The 23,705-nt window shown below is 42.8% G+C and overlaps 2 protein-coding genes across 5 annotated transcripts in view; both read left to right on the top strand.

Moving 5' to 3' along the window:
• LOC127007115 (ras-related and estrogen-regulated growth inhibitor-like) overlaps nt 1–8,587 on the top strand; it is a 60,799-nt gene extending 52,212 nt beyond the window's left edge. For all 3 annotated transcript variants that reach the window (XM_050877784.1, XM_050877928.1, XM_050877872.1), the window contains 2 exons: nt 3,266–3,563; nt 6,497–8,587. In XM_050877784.1, coding sequence (XP_050733741.1) covers nt 3,266–3,563; nt 6,497–6,711 — 513 coding nt within the window. In that variant the 3' untranslated portion in view covers nt 6,712–8,587. The remainder of the gene's footprint in view (nt 1–3,265; nt 3,564–6,496) is intronic.
• Nucleotides 8,588–9,159: 572 nt separating this feature from the next.
• LOC127007260 (proton myo-inositol cotransporter-like) lies at nt 9,160–21,817 on the top strand. 2 transcript variants are annotated; one of them, XM_050878121.1, is made up of 13 exons: nt 9,160–9,257; nt 12,652–12,787; nt 14,036–14,133; nt 14,339–14,467; nt 14,796–14,952; nt 15,392–15,487; nt 15,732–15,837; nt 16,325–16,428; nt 17,293–17,565; nt 18,338–18,446; nt 18,566–18,704; nt 19,680–19,832; nt 20,722–21,817. In XM_050878121.1, the coding sequence occupies exons 2-13, from the start codon at nt 12,660–12,662 to the stop codon at nt 20,880–20,882; spliced, it is 1,653 nt and encodes a 550-aa protein (XP_050734078.1). In that variant the 5' UTR covers nt 9,160–9,257; nt 12,652–12,659; the 3' UTR covers nt 20,883–21,817. The 2 variants fall into 2 exon arrangements, with proteins under 2 accessions (XP_050734078.1, XP_050734003.1); XM_050878046.1 differs by lacking the exon at nt 9,160–9,257 and adding an exon at nt 11,103–11,497.
• The last annotated feature ends 1,888 nt before the right edge of the window (nt 21,818–23,705 follow it).

A 23,705-nucleotide genomic window follows, 5' to 3' on the forward strand; every position in this document is an offset into this window, starting at 1 on the left:
GATTTATGTCATCAGGAAATCTAAGACTGTTTATATATATTCTCCGTTTAGCCTGATTCCCATTTTGTCACATACTAAATTCCTACATGCTTCTGAGGTTGTTCATATATTCAACGTCGATTCCTAGGGCGTCACACTCATAGTTCTTTCATATTTCTTCCCAACGAGCTAGTCTGAGGTTATTTATATATTCAGCTTCTACCCTGCATCCCAAGTTGTCCCACTGTAAATTCTGATCCACTTCTTCTAGGCAAGCCGTGAATGATTTTGGAGATACTGTGAGTCACCTGCATGGCTTAACACCTTCCCTAATTAGAATTCACTCGCTCTTCATGTGGAGTTTAGTGGTTGTGTCGACCTGGCGCTATATTGACGCTAATCTCATTTTTTAGTCATTAGTATATTCATTTATCTATTCAGTCGTTTATATTGTTTGATTTTCTTGTTTTATATCTATTTTCTTATGCCTGCTGATGTTATTGTTTATGTGAATGGGTATAGCCTATTAAGACACCTTTAAATTGTTCTGACTTTTCTTTTCTTTTCTTTTTCTTGCCAATGGGCTTTTAAATATCCTCTTTCTTCTCATTTCTTTTCTCTCGCATTCTCTTTTCTCCGTTTTCTCTGTTTATATTTATCCATCTATCCGTCTATCTATTTTAGTATCCTCTTTCTTTCCTTTTCTCTGTCCTCTATTCTTTTTCTTCCCCTTGAGTTACTTCCTTTCCTGCAAAACCATAACCAAAAAGCAAAGGACACGAAGAGAAAGCAAGAAGGAGGGGGAGAAAGTGAGGGCGTCGCAAGAGGTAGCCTAACAACATGCGCGCGCCACTCCTTCCTTCACGGGCGATTTAGCTTCCAACTCTTCCTCTGCGGCGCCACTCGAGTTTGTTTACAGAGGGAAATCATAGCGAGGCGACGGCTTGTGCAGGGATTAATAATGTGCTTCTCGTAATTCTCCGGCCATCAGGGAGCCTTGAAGTGGAGTTTTCTTCGCCTCCCAGCTGTCACTTTTTGCTGTCGCTGCATTCCCAAACCTCATTGATATTCGTAGTTTTCTTGAGTGGTTAATGATTTACCTGACGAATCTGATTTCCTCTCTTTATTTGTCTCTCTCTCTCTCTCTCTCTCTCTCTCTCTCTCTCTCTCTCTCTCTCTCTCTCTCTCTCTCTCTCTACCTATCTATCTACCTATCTATCCACGTGTATTTACCTGTCTTCATCTTATTAGTAGTCAGTAATCAATGGTCGCTAGATTCACCTCATTAAACAAAAAGTAAACTATTCTCACACGCCCTTTTATTCGCCCTGAAATAACTTTTTAAGACGCCTTTTTCAGTATTTTCCTCGTTTATATATATTTTTTATCTTCTATTTTTATCAAGAGAATGACGTCACTTTTGTTTATCTCACTACATGCGATTTATTATAGAGCAAGAAACAGATGATCTACGTACTATTATTACAACACACACACACACACACACACACACACAGCGGGGTGGGGGGGGGGTAGGGGGGGTAGAGGGAAAGGGGAGGGACACACATTGCTTCATCTAGACCAAGGCTGCCAACACTGTCCTGTCTCCCTAACCTTATCCCTCTTAAACACTGGGGGGCGACACAGGGGGGAGGGGGCGTCACCAGGGGGTCAGGGGGGCGTACAAGGGCATCCCAGGGTAGCTATAGTGTAGGGGGGTAATAGTGGGTCAAGGGGAAGGGGAGGGAAGGGAAGGGGAAGGACACAGGCAGTTGGGATATAAGGGGAAGGTTAAGAGGGTAGGGGGTAAAGCGTCCCTGGCAAACTATATATGTGTCCACGTCTCCAAGGACCCCGTGACTGATGATAATGACTTGAGCACACCTGTCGGCCTCCCAGAAACACCTACCTCCTCCCCTTACTTACCTCCTCCCTCCACACGCACCCACTTCCTTACCCCGCCCACTCAGATGGAAAGTAAATTGGTCCCGTTGGAAAAAAAGTCGCTGTAGTCGCTCACATAATGTACCTGTAGAGTCTTGGATACCCTGAGAGGAGGAAATAGCGGAAATGGGAAGGACCGTTAATATGAAAGGCTGTGGGATGGATAATAGAGAGTGTTATAACGAAAGGAAGGACGTAAGAAGGACTAGCCTCTTATATCACAACGAAGAAAAACGCAGAGCTGTTTACTTATGTACTCCCTTTAACATGAAAATGGGAAGGACCGTTAATATGAAAGGCCGTGAAATGGACAATAGCGAGTGTAATAACGAAAGGAAGGACGTAAGAAGGACTAGCCTCTTATATCACAACGAAGAAAAACGCAGAGCTATATATTTATGTACCCCCTTTAATATGAAATGGCTGCGGGGACGGCCGTTAATATGGAGGGCCGAGGGATAGACAGTAGCGAGTGTTATAACGAAATGAAGCACAAAGAATGAAACAGCCTCAAATCACAACGAAAAAAACAACAACCCGCCGAGCTATTTGTGTGCCAACGTTAACATGAAGTGGCAGTGTGGAGCGCCGCGCGAGATGGACAATAGGTTGACAGCGTGACAAGTATGAGATCAGCCGTGCCAAGGAAGACAGAGAACAAGGTCGAGGGAGGAGATTATTATAATATTCGAGACGATAATTGAACGGGCAGATGGCACGAGCTTTTAGCGGAACAAGAGCATCGTGTGGCCGCGGATAAACAGCCCGATAAGATAGGGACACTGATCCCTCTCACCCGTCAAGATTTCTTATAGATTCTGAAGATGGTTATTAATAGGGTGTGTGTGTTTGCCATTTTGTACGCAGTGTTATAATTGGTACTTACTATATCAAGGGGAGAGATGTATTTGTTTTAAGTTTGAGTGGAAGAATGAAAACTAAGCCTCATATAACGACGAGTCTGATTCAGCCCCGGAACACACACACACACACACACACACACACACACACATGAATTGACCCTCTTGTCTGGCCATTCATTCTTTTCTTATTTCATTTTGTAGGAGCAGCGCCATTACAGACTTTATTTTTGTTTTCCTCTCTTTTATGCCCCAGAAAATTCCCACTTTCCTGTAAAAACCAACAACAACAACAACTCACACACATTTGAATTGACTCTCTCCTCTGGCCAATCATTCTTTTTTTATTTAATTTTGTAGGAGCAGCGCCATTACAGACTTTTTGTTTTCCTCTCATTTATCCCCCAGAAAATTCTCACTTTCCTGTAAAAAGCAACAACAACAACAAATTCCCCCATCACTCATGAAGCCACCTCTTGCAGAACATGGAGGCACTACCATCGCAGGAGACCATCAACTGGGCGGACGGGTTCCTCCTCGTCTACTCCATCACGGACCGGCAGAGCTTTAATTGGGCCAAACGCGTGAGGCTGCACATCTGCGAGCGCAAGGCAGGGGGGCGCGGCGGCGGGTTGGGCAGCGCCGCCACCCTCACGCCCACGGCCCTACCTCTCTCGGGCGGCATGGGCGGCGACGTGTCCCCTACCCTCGGCCCGCCCATGGTGCTGCTGGCCAACAAGGCGGACATGGTGCACCTCAGACAGGTGTCCACGGAGGAGGGTAAGGGTTGGAGGACTCGACTTTTTTTTCTTTTTTTTTAATAATGTCTTAGGGATTTAATTTTACCATTTCAGTGTTTGATATTCCTTACAGTTGACCTTTTCAAGTTTTAGTCATCTACCTGTTTTTTCTTGATTTTTTCCTTAGTTAATGTCATAGGGGGTTGACTTTAACATTTCATGGTGTAACATATATTTCCTATTGACCTTTATTTCAAGTTTTACGTAATTTGTAAAAGTTTTTGTTTTTATGAATTATGGAAGAGTATTTTTTTCCGCTCATTTCTTCACCTGATGTGTTGAAAAATAATATGGAAAAAAATATGATGAAGTATTTTTTTTTTATCGAGAAACGGAATACATTAGTTTTTTTTTTGTCCTAGTCTTCTCAACAACACTTCATAACCATAATTCTTAACTTCAGCTAGATACTCCAGAATACTTTATCTGCCTTTTTATTTACAGCAAAGGAGGCAGCTCAAAGGCACACACACACAAAAAAAAAAAAAACTAATGAAAAAAAAACCCGCTACTTGCTGCTCCCAAAAAGATTACAAAGTGGCCAAAAGAGAGGTCAGTTACTGGAATAATGAAACGTACGAACTCACGAACAAACACTGAGCGCTGAGACTCGTGTGTGGCAAGGGGCGGGGCCGTTTGACTTCTTCAGGACACACACACACACACACACACACACACACACACCGCGAATATAGTCCAAGCGACCCCTCTCACCTTGGCTTCCCTTTTGGCCAGAACGAAGTCGCTACCTCTTGAAATCAGTGCGTCATCCCCCCTCCCAATCTTACCTGTGTGTGTGTGTGTGTGTGTGTGTCATCCCCCCTCACCCCCCCCCCTCTTACCTGTGTGTGTGTGTGTGTGTGTGTGTGTGTGTGTGTGTGTGTGTGTGTGTGTCATCCCCCCTCACCCCCCCTCCTCTTACCTGTATGTGTGTGTGTGTGTGTGTGTGTGTGTGTGTGTTGCTATGAATGTGTATTTCGATTCCTTTTGGTTTCCTTGATGTTCCTTTAATACTGCTAACTAACGGGAAGCATACATAAGGGGGCGCGTCGCTACACTCACCCGCCGATTCCACCCCCACTCTGATTCTAATACCTTTTCATTTAAATTCTTTTGTTCACGTTCCTTTTTATCATGTTTTCAGTTATTTTTTTTTTCTTTTATTATGAAAGTCTTCTTAAAAAGCTTCGAAACTTAACTAATGATTCGACTCAATCCCACTGAGCTAACAAACCAACGTGAGAGAGAGAGAGAGAGAGAGAGAGAGAGAGAGAGAGAGAGAGAGAGAGAGAGAGAGAGAGAGAGAATCTACCTACATACCTACCTACGTGAATAGTCCTAATTTAGCGCTGTGCTTAAATACATCTCTCGGAGGGAAGAAAAAAAAACACATAACTTGGCAATGCTTCTTACATTCAGCTTCCGATCTCCTTAATCTCTTGAAGCCTGTAAAGAGAGGAGGGAATTTGGTGATAGGTTACGATGTAGTTTTGGGGTGGAAGAAACAGAAACATTCGCATTAATATTAATATCAAAAGGTCCTTATTAGGCTTTGAGGAGGAAAATTTGGTTATAAGTTACGATATACTTTTTGGAATGGAAGAAAAATTTGGTTATAGGTTCCGATATTCTTTTGGAGTTGAAGAAAAGAAATCGATCCCATTAATATTAACATCTAAAGGGATCGTATTGTGTTTTGTGGACCTTTGTAACTTGATTTTGTTCTTCTCATTCTTGTTCTTGTTGTTCTTGTTCTTTGTCGTTCTTGTTCTTGTTCTTCTTCCTTTATATTTTATTTGTTCTTCTTGTTCTTGTTCTTCTCTCTCTCTCTCTTTCTCTCTCTCTCCCATCTCTCCACCCCTTCTCCTTCCCTCCTCATCTCTCTCATTGTCCAATATCAACATTATCCATACAAATAGCCCAAGTGCTTTCTCAACGGCAAGAAGAGGAGAACCGGAGGCTGCTGCTATGTAGGTTAACGCTGTGGCCCCCGGTGCTCGTGTGACATGAAAGAGGAGGTGTCACTCTGCGTATTAAGAGAGGATAAACTGTTTACCTCTATCATCCCGAGCCCACACATGCATACACACACACCCCCTCCGACGCGACGCTCCTCCTCTCTTGCTCTCGCGCGCTCTCTCAGCCAGACGGTTCCAATATGACATCCGACGCGCCATCACTCAAGCAGCAACACTTAACTCTCCGGAAAAAGTGTGCGATCGTTGCTTTGATGACATGCTTACGTGGGTATATAAGGGAATAATGTCCTTGATGGTTTTCGTTTTTGTCTTCCTCAATTTGACCCTCCTCCTCCTCCTCCTCCTCCTGCTCTTCCCCTTGCTCCTTCTCTTCCTTTGATTCTTCTTCCTCTTGGTCCTCTTCTTTCTTCTCCTATGAGGTCATCCATTATCCGCTTTGATTCATATTTCAAAGCATATGTAGTTTTTGTTATGGTAAAAGTTTGACGCCTGTTGATAAAGATGTCTAGTGATAATCAATTAACCTTTTTCTTCTACTCGTGGTACTGTTTCTATGTAGGTCGTATTATTCTTATTCTTATTCTTATTTCTATTATGGTATATATCGACAAGTTGGGTACGGGAGGAGGAAGGAAGGCTTATATAATTATTAATATTTTTATGATTATTGTAGTAATGGTGGCGGTGTGTGTGGGGGGTGATGGTAGTAGTCGTCGTCGTAGTAGTAGTAGTAGTAGTAGCAGTAGTAGTAGTAGTAGTAGTAGTAGTAGACGTAATAGTAGTAGTAGCAGAAAGCAGAAGAGGAGGATGAAGAGGAAAATGAAGAGCAGTAATCATTATTGTCACTATCTTGATATTATTGATGGTGCTACTGCTGTCGATGATAACTGCTGCTGGGTCATCATCATCATCATCACCTCTACTCTTGTTGCAGGCGAGATCTTGGCCAAGGACCTGGAGAGCTTCTTCTGCGAGGTGGCGGCGTCGGAACACGTGCTGCAGGTGGCCAACGCCTTCCACGAGGTGTTCAAGGAGGTGCAGAACGTGCGGAAGAGGAACAAGACGTCGCTGCTGGACCGGGTGTTGGGCAGCAAGGCGACGCGGATATACGTGCGAGGGAAAAGCGACTCCGCGCTGCCTAAAGACTGACTCCTGAACTTCATGTTAAACTGAGCTTCAGACAAACGCCCCTCTCGGCCCCGCCCACTGGTACTCTGCTCGCCGGCCAAGAAAAGTGTGGACGCGACTCAGCCATGCAGCGAGATACTTTGGCCTTGCGAGCTGAAGTGTAGAAGCATCTTTTTGGCTCCTCGCATCCACTTCCTGTTGATGGGAACACGGACCGATCACTCATCCTGCCGAAAATGTAGCAATGCAAAACATACGTCTATATTCTCCAACATTTCAGGGCTAATACATCCATGTTTTAAAAGGCTTTCGTAGAGGTTGTGTTGTGAGGGTATTTCCATGGGCGTTTTTTATGAGCCTAGTGATGGTCTGACAAGGTCTCTGCACCATGGAATTGAAAAACACTCATGAGAACCCGACGAATCTCCTTTGCGGCCTCTGAAAGTATTTGTTGTGAGAGCCGAAAGCGTCTGGGAGTACGGGAGTCGAGATCGGGAATCCTATCCATGTGTTTTACGACGTGTCCCCGATTCTCTCTGATCCGATGTGTGTGTGATACTTCTATTCGTAGCAACCTTTAGCCAGTGCTCAATATTTTGTTTCGGAATACTATTTTCGTACTCTCTATATAACCAACCCAATGGAGGTCCCCACTTGAGTGCCTGCATGCATCTATCTGTGAATGGTATATATATTTGTTATGAGTACAAATGTGCATCAACAAGCAACGAAGAAACTCCCATCGATTTATTTTCTCCAGTGATTCCAAATTTTCAGGGGCGTTTGGAAGCGAACAGTGCGTAGGTGGCGAGGGCGAGGCAAGAAATGAAGAGCACGAAGAGACAGTTTGTCACTTGTGATGGGAAACTCTTGAAAGCTTTCCCAGTATTACATTGTGAGTGATCGGAGAGGTGGATGTTTGAAGCTTGATTTAACATGACGTTAAGTGGACTAATTGAATCTAGACAGCTGGGATCATCGTCGGTCCTTATAGAAAAGGAAAATATTGAAAAACGACTCATGACGTTTCTGCCAGCGAAGTGTTCGAAATAGTAAAAGGTAGATGGACAAACACGAACGCTAAAAGATAGACAGACGACACGAACGCCAAACAATGCAGGTTCTTGTTATAGTATATGTCACATGGGCAGCAGTCAGATTGATGGACGCCAGTAAAAGCAGGTTCTTGTTTTATTCTACGAAGGCCAGTCAATGCAGTTTCTTGTTATAGTCAACGTCACGGGCAGCAGAAGGCGAAGGTGGTGTGTCAGGCAAAACTTCTATCGGTCTGTATCACCTGGTCAGCCTCCTGTGGTGTGGAGCGTCGGGGCTTACGAAGTCTGTAATACACTGGTGGCAGCGGTTGACTCAAATGGTGACGCACGGGACGGGGATCCTGCTGGTGCCTCTGAAGGTATGAAGCCCGTCGATTCAACAGAACAATTTTGCCGTTGTTACCAAAGCAATAATAGCGTTGATATTTTTTTATAACGACGAAAAATGAATAGCGCCATATCTCTCTAGACACGCATTTTGTTATTAGGTTGTTGTTATCTCTGAGCAAAGATACGTAGCGTTTGTATTTCGTCTTTTTTCAGTTGTAAAAATGAATAACACCATATTTATACACGCAACCTGTTATTATTGTATATTATTTTAGGATTTTGCACATACGTATCATGCAAACTTGTCAGCGATCCCGGTCACATCTGTTTCCACATACTGAACCCATGTCCCTCCCCTTCCCCTTCTCCCCATCCCTCCACCCCCACCCGAGTGCCTACGACCTCGCTATAGTTTACGCAGAGAACCTTTTGCACAATCTGTACGGCTGAGGTCCATCTGCATCTGCATGAATACCACTCACTGTACGCTAGACAATAAAGTTTTCTGATAAGCTAAGCCATTATCTTCCCATGACCTCCTCAGGTTGTGTTTTTGGCAAGGACCAGAGTTTAGACAAGCCTGGAAATCTGATGTGGATATTGTAATAGCTTTTGTGATAGATAGTATTGGAAATCTAAGGTGTATGTTGTGATGATGGTAATATTTTGTTGTTTTTACTTTTTTATTAGCTTTGTTGTTGCTATGTATTTTAAGACATTTATTACCCCACCTCTCTGTTTCCATTTCTCTAATCTTCTATATCATCGCGTTCTCTTTCTCCTTCTCTCTCATCATTTTCACTTCCTTTTTCTCTTTCTCGGAATCTCAGATGTTTGGGGGCTGCCTCTCTACCTGCTTCGCCTCTTATAATAGATAGATAGATAGATAGATAATGTATGAAATGTAATGTGAATATTGTGATAGCCTTCATAGAGATAGTATTTGGAATCTAATGTGAATCTCGTGATAACCCTCAGCTATAGATAGTGGGCAAAACCGAACGTGAATATAGCGATGACCTTAACACAAAGATAGCAGGGTATTATCGCTACTATCAGGGCATTATCTGAGGCCTCTGCTGTCCCCTTTCTGCAGTGACAGGTGGACAGCATTCCCGGCTGGGCCACAACGGAAACGCCTGAGATCGAGTCCATTCTTCGTTGGCAGGTTCTCTTGACACGGTAATAAAGGGTTGAGGCGTAAAGTGAGTGTGTGGGAGGGGGAAAGGGGGGAGTAATTCACCATGGTCTGATCACGCGCTGGACTCGTAATACCACATCAAGCTGAATAAACCAAAGTGAAGGAAGTACTACCCGGCTATATAGGAACCTCCCCGAATGAGTTTTGGGTATGGCTGAAAGATGTAGATTATCGTAGATGTAGATGAGTACGTAGATGTAGGTAGATAGATGTTCTATACGTAGATAGATATAGATGTAGATATGTAGGCCTAAATGTGTAAGTTGATGTAGGTGTAGGTAGATGTAGATATGCCGAGGTAAGGCTCTGTAACGTACGCCTACCACTCGTCTATGATTTGATGGTTGAATGGTTGTAGATAATATTTTTGGGGTGATATAGTGCGTTAAGTTTCTGGTGTATGAAGGGAGAAAAAGAGTAATAAAGAAGGAATTATTAAGACGGCTGACTGGAAATTAAACAAATCTTTCTATCGTTAGAAAGCACTTGGTAGACATCAATTTGAGGTGGTATGCTTAGGCTGCGTTTACACCAAGCACGTCGCGTCCCGTCACGTCACGTCACGTCACGTCAAGTCATGAATCGCCACCCCAGTTTAACAGTTTAACAATGATGATATTTGAAAATTTGTTCAGTTGTTTTGTCACCTCTCGTCACACGCACGTCACGTCGCGTCGCGCGTCAGTCGTCAATATATAGAGCTGGTAAGTTTCCTCCCCAGTCAATCAAACCCAAACTTAACAAATTTATCTATCGTCAGGAATCACTTGGTAGACATCAATTTGAGGTGGTGTGCTTATAAGTGTCCTCCCCAGTCAATCAAACCCAAACTTAACAAATTTATCTATCGTCAGGAATCGCTTGGTAGACATTGATTTGAGGTTCTCTTCTAAAGGCGGCTTTACACCTGGCAATTCCTAGTCGCCAATACGGGCAATAGTAGTAGTAGTCGGTCGGGAGTTTTGCTTTTGTAACGGCACTCCCTGATGTGTCTACTGTCTGGGTCTATTGTTTTCCTTTTTCTTTTTCTTTTTCTTTTTCTTCTTCTTCTTCTTCTTCTTCTTCTTCGCGGCTGCATTTTTGGTCTGGGTCTGGGTCTGGGAGCCCTTCGCGCGGCAAGTTTTCTGTGTCCGTCTTGTATTGCCGACTGGCGGCTGAGTACATGTCGGCGCCAATAAAACAAGAAATGACAGATACAGACAAGATTTGGAGCCGGGAGGCCGAGGTGGCATTACTAGAAGAAGTGAGGCAACATAGATACTTGTTGGACCCACAAGATAAGCTGTAGGAGAAGCTGAGTCTGCGCAAAGCAACTTTTGAGAGAGTGGCAGCAACATACGATAAATAAACATTTCTCGTATGTTGCTTTGCGAGATATCGAAGGAGGTAAGGAACGATTATTTTCGTGTATTATATAATCACACTATATAAGTAATGCCTAGGGGTTGCGATGGCATGTTCCTCCCTTCTCCTTCGTTGTTAAATGCAACAATGAACAATCAATCAATACTACTGAAGGTAAAACTCATTTACTTAAAGCATTTCTACAATATCAGGCTAATGGACCAAACTCATTGTGGTTTTAAGATATGGTAGTAGCCTTTTTGGGTGTCTGGGATGAATTCACGCCCTTGCATTTACTAGCAGTTTACGTCTTGATGCTCCCGGCGGCTCCTCCCACGTGTGAAGGTGCTTGTCCCGAGAGCACCAGGTGGTATGGCCGCTAGATCATCGCGGCTGTAAATTGCCACGTGTAAAGCCGCCTTAAAAGTGTCTTGCCTCTACGTCTGGCAGCTGTGTGCGTGCGTGTGTGTGCGTGCGTGTGTGTGTGTGTGTGTGTGTGTCACGGTCAGCTGTTCAGTGTTTACCGCCGCGTGTGACCGTCGCTGCGCCAATATTCAGTGTATCCATTTAATTAAACCTCACCCAGGCTCGGAATATCCTTGCCACGCCTCCCCGCCACCTGTAACACTGTCTGGAGGCTTGAGAACACTGAATTATGGTGCAGTGTGGACGGGGGGAGGCATTATGGCGAGAAATAGAGAGTAGTGGACTAGTCAAGAGGCGCCTTAGAATATAACGTCAGCACCGAGGAATGTAGCACCAGGGGGCCCAGACAAGCCTTGGTCAGCACTCAGCAGTCTCGTGTTACTCATGTGGCGCGGATGTCTGTGCTGTGCCATGGACGACCAACACATACCACTCCTGTCCTCCTCCAGCGGTAATGACTCGCCCAGCAACACACTCATTGCACAACACTGTCCAGCATCTGAGTCACATGCGCAATATTCAGTCTCAGTTTGATAAGTTTGTGGGGAAGCTTTTAAACTGCATAAGTAAGGATTTTTTTGTAGTTTCCCTTCCATGGTGTTCTTCAGTTCAAATAAATGTGATCTTCCTTCCCATAAGAAAACGTGGACAGTTTACAGTTTCACCCAACCAACGATTTTCTTATGTGGTTCATGTTTTTGTGTGTGTGACTTTGTTCGTTCTCTACGTCAGTCTCTTTGCTCTACAGTCGTTGTTAAATATTCTCTTTCAAGAAAAGTCAGGGTAAATCGTAGGAATAGCGGCTCCTAGTGGGTGTGTGTTTAGGGCACGGTGTGGTGGTAATTACAACATTTCTAGCATGTACGACGGGGTTTTGACAAGCGGGCAGGCGTGTTTATGTCACAAGGGGGGTGTATTTTTCCACGCTGGCCTCACGATTTCTTCCAAGTCGATGGCCGATGAGACTGTGAGCTCCGGGGTGAAGAAAGGGAAGAGCCCGCGCGGAAAAATACACCCCTTGTGACATAAACACGCCTGTCCACTTGTCAAAACCCCCGTCGTATGTGCTAGAAATGTTGTAATTACCAACACACCGTGCCCTAAACACATGCCCGCTAGGAGCCGCTATTCCTAAGATTTACCTAAATGTGAACTCCCTTCCTATAAGAAAACATTTGAAAGGTTGCAACTCTGGGTTTGGGATTTTACTTTTTTTTTCTGTGTGTGTGACTTTGTTAGTTCTCTATGTCAGTCTCTTTGCTCTACAGTCATCGTTAAATATTCTCTTCCAAGAAAAATAAGAACTAGGGTTCTGGAATTAGGTTTCTTACCTAGACGGGGTTCTGAGAACCCCATCTAGAGTCAGGTGACGCCTCCAACCAAGACAGCAAGTAGATTGACCCTTAGATGTTCTGATGGTTGGCTAATGTGGTGTTCTGATGGTTGGCTAATGTGGATGTTCTGATGGTTGGCTAATGTGGCGTTGTATATAAGGTTATAGTGAGGTGAAAGCATTAAGTAAAAAAGAGGTTCATATCTGTGTATGTACAACAAAAACTATGTTAGATTTAATTAAATAGCTTTTAATCCTTTTGTGTGTTGCAGGGACCACAATGGGGGAGGGCAGTGCTGCTGAGAGCTTGCCAACGGCAATATATCTCCTGACTCTACTCAGCGCCATTGGTGGCTTCCTCTTCGGCTATGACACTGGCGTGGTGTCCGGGGCAATGATCCTCATAAGGTGTGTGAGTCTTTGAGTGTGCTGCCTTTGTGATAGGCAGTTATTACTTTTCATTGCCACTGTTGTTAGTGGAATTTTCCAAAGAAAAAATGTTTGTGTGGCCATAAGTGCAGAAATACTGTGTAACTCGTGAATATGTGGTAGGTAAAGTAAATAATGTTTGTGTCACCTGCAAGAGTTGAGGAAGATTGGCCACAAGTGTTGCTCTAATTTTAATGATTCTGTCTCTGGGTCAGCAGTCATTGCAGGGTGGAGGGACCTCACCACCTCTAGCAGTAAGTCAACAAAATATATAATATAAATTGTACTTGGTTGCTTTTACTAGTTCTTGATTGCTTGAAAATTGTATGTAAAGTTGTGATAACAACTAGTTGATTTTATCAGCAAACTTACTTAGTACTAGAGCATAATGTTTCTCATATACTATAAGGAAGACTACATAATGTTTGCATTTGTCCCTTCATACAAGTATTATTTCACTCCCAAAACTTTTCAGACACTAATTCACTCCCTGTCCAGTTTACAGAGGCAGAGTTCAAGGCTGGCAAAACTATGTACCATTCCTTCATCCTTTATCTCCTCCATGCTTACATTTCTGCCCCTCATGAGTATCTCAGTAATGCAATGGCCTGCCTTCAGTGCTATTTTTACCTCATTTGTATATTTATTTGTCTTTAGTCCTCTGCTAACTGATTTATCTTTCACTCCTGTTCTGTTTATTTATTCTGATAACTGATTTATCTTTCACTCCTGTTCTGTTTATTTATTCTGATAACTGATTTATCTTTCACTCCTGTTCTGTTTATTTATTCTGATAACTGATTTATCTTTCACTTCTGTTTATTTATTCTGATAACTGATTTATCTTTCACTCCTGTTCTGTTTATTTATTCTGATAACTGATTTATCTTTCACTCCTGTTCTGTTTATTTATTCTGATAACTGATTTATCTTTCACTTCTGTTCTGTTTATTTATTCTGATAACTGATTTATCTTTCACTCCTGTTCTGTTTATTTATTCTGATAACTGATTTATCTTTCACTTCTGTTCTATTTATTGCAGTGCTTGTGTATGAATCCATAAATATATTTTTTTCAACTTACATCTATGAATTTTGTATTAATATACTTTCTATAAATAATCCAGCATAGACTTACTGACTACAGTGCATTCTGTTCTTTGTGTAATATTCTGATTTTCTAATCATCAAGTCAGACTGCCACAAGGTATGGATGATTTTTTACAGGGAGGAGTTTGAGCTGAGCACAGTGTGGCATGAGTTGATTGTGTCCGCCACCATCGGGGCGGCCTTCCTGTCTGCCCTGGTGGCCGGCCAAGCCACAGGTGAGGCCTGGACCTTTGTCCTGTAGAGGGCCTGAGGAGGGATCCCTTATAGCTAAGGACCAATTGCAGTTTCCATATAATGATTGTCATATTAATTTATTGAAATTAAGGTTTTGCATTAATGTATCACTGTTGTCATTACATATGTTGATTTTGGTATATGTAGCATTTGGCTGAAGTATATCCATGAGTGAACTCCTTTCAGATCGCTTTGGGCGGCGGCCCGTGATCCTGTGCGCCAGCCTGGTGTTCCTGGTGGGGGCCATAGTGATGGGCGCTGCCCCCGAGAAGGTCACCCTCCTGGTGGGCCGCATCATTGTCGGCATCGGGATTGGTATAATGTTCTTCTTAACACTTCCTGAAATATTGCCTTTCCCAACACTACTAAAAATATTTAGTGTTAGCTTCCTATTTCTAGTACGCAAACTCTGTGTAGGTATAAAAAATTTGTAAATGTATGTGGAAAGTGATTTATATTGATGTATTTTGGAAGACCATTGCAAATATCTTTTATATGTAGGGAAAACATGTACTGTCATTTTTCTGTTTAGTAATTTTTCTATGGTATTCATATGAGAATAACTGAGCATACCATTCTGGGAATTTTGTATGTCGTTGTAAGAATACGAGTACACGCTCAAGGAACACACCACCACTGGCAGGCTTTGCGTCCATGGCTGTCCCGGTGTACCTGAGTGAGGTCTCCCCATTGCACCTGAGAGGCAGGATCACGGTGGTCAACAACATCTTCATCACTGGTGGCCAGGTCGTCTCCTCCATCGTCGCCGGGGCTTTCTCTGAAGTCAAGATGGGTTGGAGGTTAGTATCATGGCTCTTTGTATACAAAGTGCTTTTTTTCCTCCTGTGTAGTTGCACAAGCATTCGTTATCCACTAAACTGCAATACTCTTGAAATATTTTACTTGGATATATTTTTGATGGCAAGCATTATTCATGAAACTGTAATTCTCTTGAGTTTTTTTACTTGCAGATATTTTGATAACAAGAATTATTCACTAAACTACAATCCCCTTGAGATGTTTTACTTGTATATAATCTTGGTGTTGTTCATGACGTCCATAATTCTGAGGAAGCAATTTGCAATAAAGGAAAAATTCATGGTAATTTTTGTCTTCATATCTTACTCTCACTGATCTTTGCCATTGTGCTGTGATCATGATCTTACTGACAGATCTAGGTTTCTTCTATAGTCATTCCCTGGTTGTGTTGATCCTATTAAGAGTTGGTTTGCTCCTCAGGTACATGCTGGGCCTTGCTGGCTTACCTGCCCTGCTGCAGCTCATTGGTTCTGCCTTCATGCCTGAGAGCCCGCGATGGTTACTGTCACGGGAGAGGTGCGTCTGTGTTTGTGAGTGTGGGTGTGTGGGTGTAGGTGGGTGGGTGTGTTTGTGTGGGTATAGGTGGGTGTGCATGAGTTTGTGTGTGTATAAATATATAAAAGAAACCTGGGTGGGTATTGGTGGGTGTTCATGAGCTTGTGTGTGTCTGAATATAAAACGAACTTGACATAAAAAAGACCTGGCATTCCCCTCATTAAAAAGTATATGTACCAGGACACTCACAAGCTACATTTTGCAGGGAAACGGATGCTCGGGAAGTGCTGGAGAAGATCAGACCAAAGAATGCAGATCTGAAGGAGGAAATTGAATCAGTGAAAGTGGCTCTGGCTGAGGATGCTGATCAGGTAAGGATAACACCTGGTATTACTTTCACATCCATTCTTTTATCATTTTTTGTTTATCACACAACCAGATTTTGAGTTTAGCAGGAATATTAAAGCTTTTTTATTCTTTGATGATTATATACAGTACAGTCGTCTTGCAAATAGTACGGTTTCGGTTTTATACGGATTGTCATAGAATATCTTTTTAGGATTTTTAAACTTCCTGCTCAATGGGAAATTCAAAAATCCTAAAAACTCTTCTATAAAAATCCACAAAACCGAAACTGAACTATTGGAAACTGTATTATTTGAGGGATGACTACTTTACTTTTTGTCTTTCTCATCATCAGATCTTCAGTTTAGCAGAAATATTGAAGCCTTGTTCCTAGATGGCCATTCATTCTTTAGGCTGTCTTTCACTTTGCTAGAGTTTATGTTTGGTAGCGGAATGGAAGCCTTGTAGTTCCTTGTTGGTTAGTCAAACGTTTAATTCTTGTGGTTCTTGCAGGCGGGATTGAGAGAAGTGTTCGCGTCTAAACCAGTCCGTCAGGCGCTGCTGCTCGGGTGTTTACTGCAGCTCTTCCAACAGATCTCTGGCATCAACACGGTTATGTATGTATGTTAATTTTTCCTCCTTCTTTTTCTCGAGCTTTTTCCTGTCTTTCCCCAACTGAGAGAGCCTGGGTTCGATTCCTGGGCGGAGTGGAAAAATTTAGGCGTCTTTTCCGATACCCTACGCCCCTGTCCACCTGTCCTTCCCCTTCTGTCTCCCTCCGGCATATGACCACAGACATTGCACCGACTAAACAAAACTTTCCAACTTTTTTATCTTTTACGTTTGGTTAGTGTTCCTGCTTTGCCATCTCTCCTCATTTACTCATCGCTCTCATATACTCCATTTACTCCTTTACTCTTTTTACTTACTTTTCCTATCATTCACATTCTGTTCCTCCAATCCTATATACCTTAGATTAGGACCACAACTAACATGGTACCATTATCATTGCTACATACAGCCACATGCTCTTCCCTCACAACTAGTGTCATTAATAAGGGAGTTTCTTTGTGATATTCCTTGTCCTCTGCACTTTTTAGATGTCTTTTATTTTGTATACCCTTTCACTGTCTCCTCAACTCACAGACTCAGGCAATAGATTACTAAAGACAGAACCAGGATAATGCCTTGTCATGTTATTTTACTGTATGCACTAAAACAGCAAAGACAGAACTATTATAAAGCCTTGTCACTCATTACTTTACTACAAGCATGGTAAAGCCTCATCACTCCTTACCGCAGGCACCTGAATAGCAAACACAGACAGAACAACAATAAAGTCCTGTATACCTATCTTTACTGCAGGCCCCCGAATAGCAAAAACAGAATCATGATAAAGCCTTGAACCTAACTCTTTGCTACAGGCATCAAAACAGCTAAGACCAAGCCATGATCAAGCCTTCTAACTCTCTTCACTGCAGGTATTACAGTGCCTCCATCATCTCCATGGCAGGCGTCACCGACAACTCCCTCGCGATATGGCTGTCCGCCGCCACCTCCTCCATGAACTTTCTCGGCACCTTCCTCGGGCTGTGGCTGGTGGAGAGGCTCGGCCGGCGCTCCCTCACCCTGGGCTCCCTCCTGGGCACTGTCGTCTCTCTGTTCCTGCTGGCCCTCACCTTCCACCTGGCGTACCTCCACAGCCCGGATATTCTCATGCAAGATCCGTCCTCGTCTGAATGCGTTGCTGATACGTAAGTTCTACAAGGAGGAACTTTACACCCCTCGCATTGTTTTTAAGTAGAATGCAATGTATATAATGAATGATCTATAATGAATGAAAAAGTAAATAGTGAAATGAATAATATATAATGAAATAGTGTCTGATGTATTGCAAGATATGGAGAGACTCATAGCTTATCCAACACCATAAAGGAAAATATGGACATTGAATGAAAAGAAGAAGAGGAGAAGAATATTATAATGTATTTTCTGTTTTAGTACCAGAAGGAAAATTACTCCCACTAGCATTGTTTTAAAATGATATATATAATGTAATTTCTATTTTACTATCAGAAGGAATATTACTCTACTAACATTGCCATAAAATGATATATATTTAATGTATTTTCTACTTAACTAACAGAAAGAAAATTACTCCCCTAGCATTGATGTAGAATGATGATAATGTATTGTATCTTTATGAGTCAGAATCACACTGGCAAAGCTTCAGTGATATATACGGCCAGTGCAGTAGTCCAACACAGAGAGATTGTAGGCGCCCAAACCAAGCCATATCCACCACAATGATCCGCTATTTCTACTCAATACCAGATACTGATAAAGAGATTTCCGGTGTGGTTCCCTAAAATTTCCTCCTCTACATCAACGCCCAGATACTAAAGCTACAAGGAATTTTCGTGGTATATTGTATTTGATTGGGGAGCTTACAAATTTGCTGTATTGGACTGGAAGACTGGCCCATAGTTTCTTTTTCTTATAGTCACGCGATGTAATGTGTTGCAGATGTGGCGTGTGTACCAGCCGGTCTTCGTGTGGTTTCTGCTTCATAGGGGATCCAGATGACATTCAGAACTCTACCTGTCTTGCCTCCAACCACTCGTCCTACAATGAGGTAATGCAGACCGCGGGGAGAGGCAAGAGTTATTGGTACTTTAAAATATCAATTACATCAATCATTCTTCTTCTTTTTCTTCTTTTACCATCTTTCCTATTGGGTTGGTGTTCCTGCAGATGAGTGAGGCCGGCTGGTGCGCCAACTCCACCCTCCTCGATGCCGACGACGTGACCTTCGCCTACGACTGGTGCCCCTACGAGTACGCCTGGCTGTGCATTGTCGGCCTGGCCCTCTACCTGCTCTGCTTCTCCCCGGGTGAGGTGTTACAATCAGAGGCGTAGAGTAGGGGAGTTTGTCCAGCTTGTTCACAGGCACCATAGCATCACCAAAAGAGCAAGATTAACAAAGAAAGCCTTCAATGAGGTATATAGAAAGTCTCATTTAGTAAGGAAGAATAGATGATTTTTCTGAGTCCAGACATATGGTAACTTTTTGTGTTTCTGTTAGGTTAGGTTAAGTTTAGGGCATATTCAAACACATAATTGGTGACAGCTCATGGGACAAAATAACAAAGAATGACCTCACTCAGTCAGTAGGGAAGCATATGATTTTTCTGAGTCAAGGCGTATGGTAACTTTATGTGATTTTGTTAAGTTAAGTTTAGGGCATATTCAAGCACATAATTGGTGACAGCTCGGGGCACAAAATAACAAAGAATGACCTCACTCAGTCAGTAAAAAAGCATTTATAATTTTTCTGAGTCAAGACGTATGGTAACTTTTTGTGGTTTTGTTAGGTTAGGTTAAGCTTGGGTTATCTTCAAACACATGATAGCCAGCACCTTATGGTATATATCAACAAAGAATGACCTCACTCAGTCAGTAAAGAAGCATTTATAATTTTTCTGAGTCAAGACGTGTGGTAACTTTTTGTGATTTTGTTAGGTTAGGTTAAGCTTGGGGTATCTTCAAACACATGATAACCAGCACCTTATGGTATATATCAACAAAGAATGACCACACTTTGTTGTATAGAAATTTTGCAACCCTAGGCAGTATACAGAAGTACCTTGAGCACAGAAAAAAACATTATATTATTGGCATTAGTTTGAATTTTGCACAGTTTTTCTTGGTAATAATATTGTGACTGTGATGAAGTTGGTCAAATTCTCTTACTGTATGGCTTTGATTACAACCATCCAGCAGTAGGATCATGTTTCATATTGGAATTTCATGTTGCATAGATTTCTTTTTACATTTGATTATAAATTCTGTGTTGGTGTGTGTACAGGTATGGGCCCCATGCCCTGGACCATCAACAGTGAGATATACCCGGGCTGGGCCAGAGCCACCTGCACCTCCATCACCACCTCCGTCAACTGGGCCTCAAACCTCCTGGTCTCCATCTCATTCCTCACCCTGACGGAGACTCTTCTCAAACATGGTAAGTCTTGAGGTTTTAGGCTTATGTTTTGTATATATCATTAGGCTCAGAAAAGAAATTGAAACTTGGCCTTTAAGCCATTTTTTTTTGGTTTAAACTTTCTTATCAGGCTCACAGGAAAGAAATCAAAACTCAACCTCATCAGATTCACAGGAAAGAAATTGAAACTCAACCTTTAAGCCATTTTTTTTGTTCAAACTTTCTTATCAGGCTCACAGGAAAGAAATCAAAACTCAACCTATAAGCCATTTTTTTGTTCAAACTTTCTTATAGTATATTGGAATAAATTACTGAGAAAAGTACTCGTAAAATACTCAAATATTTTAAAATAGCGTTACCCTCATAAACAAACTGCCTGTTGATTTATGGATATTTTTCTGGATCAAGTTTTCATCACTGGGTGGCGCACCTTTTCGTATATGTAGTTGCCTTTGTCATTCTAGGGTGAAACTGTTCTAAAATCCACCCTAACCTTTCTGCCTCTGGGCCGTATTACAAGTCAAATCCGAGAAGTTTTGGGTCCCTACAAAGGTCGGTTTAGGGGCCTTATTACAAGTCCAATCCAAGAAGTTTCGGGTCCCTTCAGTTATTCATCCCGAACTCTGTAGGGACCCGAAACTTCTCGCGTTTGACTTGTAATACGGCCCCCTATCACAAGCTGACTGGAAAATTAGAGTTTTTTTATGATTTCCCAAATATTAAAAAAAAAAAAAGATGCATTTTGTCTATAAAGGTGATGATCTCCTCCTGTCTTATAAGGTGTAACACAGACCTCTCTCTCTCTCTCTGTTGCTCTCACTCTCACTCTCGCTCTTTCTCACTTTCCCTCTGTTTGTCTGTCTCTTTTTCTCTCCATCTCTCTCTCTTTCTCTCTCTCTCTCCCCCCTAGGTACCTTCTACATGTACATGGGTCTCGCTGGTCTGGGTCTCGTCATCTTCTTCTTCCTGCTGCCGGAGACCCGAGGTGTGCCGCTGGAGGGCATGGAGCGGCTGTTCTCCAAGCCCATCTCCACCAGGTTCAGGAGAGGGCGAACGCTAAGCAGTCCTTGACCCGGTACCTGTTTGTCGTTTTATCGTTTCCATAGTCTGTTGTTCGTTTGTAGTGTATGGAGTATGTGATCTTGAAGTAAGTCATCTATGTATGATGAATAAGCGTAATAACAAAGACTATAGTGAAGCCAGATTGGCGGGATTGTTTTGTATTGCCTTCTGCGGGTCCCTTCCTCCCTTCGCCCTGCCTCACTTTGCCAAAACCTATCTCTGCCTCTCTTGTTATCATCATCATCATCATAATTTAGTTTAATGTTCGTTTTCACTTCATTTACCCTACTATTTTTATTTATTTATTTTGTTTTTAGCTTCCTTTTCCTGTTGTTATTTCCAAGGAGAGTCCGGAAGAGAGTAAGTTTGGTTTTCCTCGTACCGGTGATGTGTATTTGGTCAAGATTTTACCGCTTGTTAATGCGTAAGCTACCCCACTGCTGGACGCTTTATGGCTCTCCTCCATTATACTCTGTCTTCTGCCCGATGCTCACCCAATCCCATCAATGCCAAGTCTTCCTGTATACACCTTCTCCGCGTTTTCCTAGGTCTTCCTCTCATGTTAGCAATGGATCACATATGAGAGGAAGAGATTGGTGTTGAGACCGTTTGGCAGAGCAGTGGGAAGGAAAGGACTCACGGAAACCAATGCAAAAATGATCTCACCAATCTTGTTTCGCTATAAGAGAGTAAGGAGAGAGAAATAAATAAGACTAAGAAAGAGAAACGAGAGAGTAAAGAGTAAGAAAGAGTAAGGAGAGAGAGTGTGATAGCTAAGTGTAAGATGGACTATTTATTTGATTTTTTTTTTTAATATTTTATAAGCGACTGTTATAAAGTCTCTAAAACTAAACTGCACAATATATAGGCATGAGACAAAGTTATATATCTTGTAAATACTAAAAAGCTGTAAAGAAAATGTAAATGAATGAATATTTCTTGTATACTTGTGTTTTTTTACCATAATGTTTTGTCAAGATCACATATTTTATAGTATATCTCTTATATGATTTTTTTTAACAACTACCAAGTTTTAATTAGTTTAGTAGTTTCCTATAACACTTTAATCCTTCTGGCGTATGAAGAAGTAGCAGTTTTGGTCTAGTGCAACCTTAGATTAGCTGGGGTATTGTAATATTATTTGATTCCCTTCACTAGGAACTATAGCATGGTTAGGTAATGGTTTCTGAAGGTTTGTGTTACTCTAGTGCATATCAGTCTTTATATTCTGTCTGTATCTCTAATTTCCTATTGATTTATTTTTTGATTTATTTATTTTATTCTCAGCTCGGGTGCAGTGGTTGTTGTTACTGTTATTTTTGAGAGCCATATAGTGATGTTAGTATTGTTATGCCTGGTAGGGCTTTCTCGAGATTACTTCCCACCCAGGTCGCGTTGACGAGACAATCACGTCGTCGAGGTAGATGAGTGCGTGTCGTCGATCCCGCAGCACCTGATAACCCTTGTTGCCGGAGATCATCCATTACCTCATCCATCTCCTTGCGACGGGCTGGTGCCATCCTTCGCGGTGGCTACCTGTGTCGATGTGGTGTGTTTTATTTTCTTTGGGCTGAAGGAGACATTGGCCACGACGACAGGCACTTCCGCTGCAGCAGGGTCTACAGGGTAACAGCATCTCCGACCTCGGAGGAATAATGGTGGTGCGCTTGACCGTCACTGGCAGGTCTTCCTTGTTCACAGTCCAGCTCGCACCTGTGGGAGACAAGATAATCCATACCTAGGATGCAGGGGTCATCCATGTCGGCCACGTACACAGAGAGGAACTCTTCCTTTCCTCCGAGCTCAAACTTCCTCCACTTGGCAGCTTGTCATGGTGGTTCTCCGTACAGGACAGACTGGTCGTTGCCCCGTGAACCAGTCCTTCTTAGTTTCTCATTCTTCCAGTGTTTTCCACAGGTCCAGCACTTGGGTCCTTCCTGGGCTTCTTCTTAGCGGCACCTTCATATTGCAGTACCAGCACTTTCCTTGAACCTGTCTGTGTCGCTGACAGCGCCCTTTCGTGCCCTAAAGCCAGAAGTCGAGTCGTCCCTGAAGCATTGATGTTGGCTATCTTCAGCTGAGGGCTGTCCAGGGCATCGATGAATTGATCACGCAGCAAAACCGTCAGCAGGTCAGGTCCTGAGCGAGTTCCTGAAGAGACTCGCCGCGCCTCCTGTTGCGGGTTCTGAACCCAACCCTGAAGAGCTCGTTCTGGTGCTTGGTCCCATATCGTTGCTCCAGCGCCTGTGCCAGCCAGCGCCGCCCCTTTCAGGCTAGTGGCCAGCTGTACCGCGCACTCTTGGTCATCCCATCCGTTCCGAGCTGCCAACAGCTCTGCCATCAAACTCCTGAGGGGATAAACTCAGGCGAAACAGGGCTCAAACTACCCCGGACTTTTCACCTTTCCTTGCACTTCTAATATTTCTTTGTGTGTCGTCTCCGTACCACCTCCATCTCTTGTTGAAGATTTGTGTGTTCTTTCTCCACTTCTATCAGGCGTTGTCCCAAGTTCGTGGTTACATCAGTCATTTCTCTTCGCACTGACTCACTTCCATCTTGTACTGCTTTAAGCTGTGAGTTCTTGGAGTGTTCCTTCTTGTTGTTGCTGTGCTCTTCTTGTTGTTCTTTGAGTTCTTGGTGTGCTCTTTCTTGTTGTTCTTGAGTTCTTGGAGTGTTCCTTCTTGTTGTTGCTGTGCTCTTTCTTGTTGTTCTTTGAGTTCTAAAGTTCAGTCAACATGTCGTCCCTCTGGGCAGCTTACTTTGCACAGTTTCTGTAGTTTAATATTCTTCTTTAGTAGTACACTTCACTCTGACTCTTCACTTACCACTAGC

This window comes from Eriocheir sinensis, chromosome 1 (genome assembly GCF_024679095.1).
Source record: "Eriocheir sinensis breed Jianghai 21 chromosome 1, ASM2467909v1, whole genome shotgun sequence".
Classification (NCBI taxonomy): domain Eukaryota; kingdom Metazoa; phylum Arthropoda; class Malacostraca; order Decapoda; family Varunidae; genus Eriocheir; species Eriocheir sinensis.